Genomic DNA, 3,394 nt, shown 5'->3' with positions numbered 1-3,394 from the left:
ACCCCACGGTTATCGGAGTACCCCCTCCGTCAGTCGGCAGTCCAGGGCACTGTGTGTATGAGTGGATCGCAACGCGATTTTGCGAATCCCACTCCACCACACGTACTATTCTCGAGGACTGACGGATTGGGGGTCGTGCCTTATTCCTTACGTCCTGGGAATCGATTTGGGAATCTGCTGAAAAGCTACCATCGGGCGAGCTTCGTCAGTACAGGCAACGCAAGCACCGCAGAGTTGAGCGCGCTTACTTTGAGGTAGAAGCAGAAGAAGAGTAATTTAAATAGAAGACAAGAACCGGTGCTCATACTACATATTCTTTTTTAAATTCAAATACATGTACACTGGATTGGACCGATTCATGCTTGCATAACATACCAGCAAACTCACCGCCAAAATCCATCAGCTAAAACGGTACAGGGACGAACCCATCAATTCGTTCTGCACAAGCCTTCGGCAACAAGTCCGCTGGCACACTACGCGGGACACAGTCAGGCCTTCCTATCTGGTGCCGCCGCCGAGCCAACCTCCGGGTGGCCGTGGCACGCCGCGGCTTGTCTGCGTCACTGGTGTCGACGTAGACCTTGTCTGTGTCGCTGGTGCGGCTCTCTGCCGCTCGGAGATAGCGGCCCATCTCGCAGTGCCACGGCCACGCCTTCACTTCTAGTCTGTGTAGCAAACACAGTTCGTGTGTGTTTGCCGCACTTCGCTTTGTGTTTTTCATATTTTTTTCTTACCACGGCACCTGTTTTTTTGCCACGGCAGGATTGTGTTCAATAGCTCGTGTCCAGTGGCAAAGATGGTAAGGACCAAACTAACAGCGAAGAAGACCACTAAAAGCAAGGCTCCCCGCCTCCAGCTTGCCGAAAAAGCCAAGACATCCAGCCCCTAGGCCAATGTCGTGCGATGAGGGAGACGTTGAAGGTGACGACTCTGACGCCGATACCCCAAACGCTGCTGAAGCTAAGGCTCCTGAAGCCCCGGAAACCAAGGCTCCAAAAGACAGTGACGCCACAACGCTGGAAGCCCAGAGAGCCAAGCTGCCTGAAGCCAGAGAAGCCCCCGAAGAGCCGGAAATGCAGAGTCAAGGGCTCCAGAACGCTCAGACCTATGTATGATTCAAGACGACGTCAAGCACGCCCATTATGGTTTTGCTGCGGGGAGATTTTGTGCTGTATGTAAGAACTGCCTCGTCAGTGAGGATCCAAGCTTCGCGTACTGGAAAATTTCTGGAATACAAGTGTCAAGGTGGATAAAATAATCCGTGATTAAATATCTTACTCGGCTCCAATTATATTATAATTGGAGCCGTTTACATTGTACTTGGTTTAATTTCAGATGAAGAAAGTATAATTTTTATTAAATCTTTTTTTTAGGCTATCTTTTCAATTTATTATTTATTGTTTTACAACTTATTAAATGTCCTAAATATCTAAACTAATTTCTTAAATGTCCTAAATATCTAAAATAATATAGATTTCTTTAATTTTAATATTAAAAATGTCTAGTTTTTAAATTAAATTTGGTTTTCTAAGGCTGCTTCTTTTTATTATAAATTATTTTACAATTAATTAAATCTCCTGAATCACTTGAGTTGGTGAGTGCATTCAAGAGTTTATTTGTTTAAATTAAAAAAATCTGAAATATACGCTCAGTCCCTCTTCCTCATTCCAGAATCTGCCGACTCGAGGTAAGATGGTGATGCTCTCACTACAGTGCGCAATCGTTGGTCAGGCAGGGAGCTCGTTCGATGTGGAGATCGACGACAGCGCGAAGGTTAGCAAGTTGAAGAAGGCGATCAAGGCGGAGAAGATGTACCAGTTTCCTGCGGACGAGCTGCATCTCTTCCTGGCGAAGAAAGACGAGGGCCGCGGGGCGTGGGTGACGGAGGCAGACGTGAATAACGGCGCGAATGACACCAATGGCTTGACGCCGTTGGACGTTGGACGTTGCAGGAGCTCCTCTCAACTTGGTTGGCCTGTCGGGAACAGACGTGCAGTTCACACCCACGATTGAGGATGTCAAGGCTAAAAGTACCCCTGTTCACGTGCTGGTGGTGCCGGAGCAAGGGTCCTCGGTCCCAACAGTCTCTCAAGACGGTGTTTTCAACCACTGCAGTGATCCATTCTTCTTACAATTCCCGACAGTTGACCAAGAAGGTGATTGGCTCGAGTTTTCGTCGTTGCTGCCGCTAACGAGACGTCAGACGCTCTACATTCGCTCTTCGTACCAAGTGATCGCCGACCAAGCGCTGTTGAATCCAGATGTGGACATGGTCAAGTATGCTGTCGTCACGGGCACGCCTGGGGTTGGAAAGTCGGTGTTCGTCTACTATGTCATGTGGAGATTGATCAAAGAGAAGAAGCGCGTGCTGCTTTTTGACAACAATGGGCTCTTTTACTTCGATGGATCGACGATGGTGAACTGTCTGGCGTTGCCAAGCAAGTTTAATGTACAGTTTTGGTCGCCTGATCTGTGATGCCTTGTTGATTCGATGGACCCAACAAGTATTCCTGGGCTTCCCTACCGGCTATGCTCAGTTCTTCTCGCAAGCACACCGCGACGAGACTGCATCGGTGAGTTCAAGAAGCAGCCTCCTACTGCCGATGTTTTCTACATGCCACTGTGGTCGAAAGAAGAACTGGCGACAATTGCTCCCATGTATCCACATGCAGCAGCTGTGTGGGAGAATCGATTTGATTGCTTGGGTGGTGTACCTCGCCTGGTGTTGCAAGACATTGGAACAAACCCACAAGCTTTGCTGATGTCCGCATGCAGCAGTTGTTCTCTCGATGATTGCATGATGTTGGTGTCTATACACTCTGAGGTCAACTCGAAGACCACGATCGTTCAGACTTTGATTCACATCCGCAGCCAAGACCCGTATCTAAAATACGAAGTCGTCTATGCATCAGATTTGGCGATGCAGTTGATTGTTCGAACAAAGTGGCGATTTGACCGCGCGAAGTTGCAAAGCCTTCTCAGTTCGTCAGATGGAAACCCGCTAGCACAATCACTGTGTGGATACATCTGAGTTTTATTCTATGGATCGGCTGGAGCAGGGTGGGAATTTCGTGTATCGAGAGCTGTTTTCTGGAAAGAGGAAACGCACTCCAGCTGATGGTACAATCGATATTCCACGGTCATCGCTGCCTCGGCAAGTAGCGGAGCGTGTGGAAGTCGGTCAACATGCAAATCAGCTATACGTGCCTCGGACATCGAACTATACTGCTATTGATGCGTGGATGCCGCAGTTCGGTGGATTCCAGATGACTGTGGGAAAAACGCATGACTTCAAGAGCGGGGCGGCAGATGATTTGGCGAAACTCGGTCAGAATGGCAATCGACTCTTCTTTTTGCTTCCACCACTCTACTACAAATCTTTCACCAAGAAGAC

At 48.4% G+C, this 3,394-nt stretch overlaps 1 protein-coding gene across 1 annotated transcript; it reads right to left on the bottom strand.

Annotated features, from left to right (window-relative positions):
* Positions 1–140: 140 nt before the first annotated feature.
* PPTG_23823 (hypothetical protein) lies at positions 141–631 on the bottom strand (the record flags this gene model as incomplete). The annotated part of the gene is made up of 2 exons (XM_008913229.1): positions 141–177; positions 426–631. 2 exons carry the CDS (start codon positions 629–631, stop codon positions 141–143), a joined length of 243 nt encoding a protein of 80 aa, XP_008911477.1.
* Positions 632–3,394: the final 2,763 nt, after the last annotated feature.

Source organism: Phytophthora parasitica (genome assembly GCF_000247585.1).
Source record: "Phytophthora parasitica INRA-310 unplaced genomic scaffold supercont2.52, whole genome shotgun sequence".
Lineage (NCBI taxonomy): Eukaryota > Oomycota > Peronosporomycetes > Peronosporales > Peronosporaceae > Phytophthora > Phytophthora nicotianae.
This window is presented reverse-complemented; position numbering and strand designations above follow the sequence as displayed.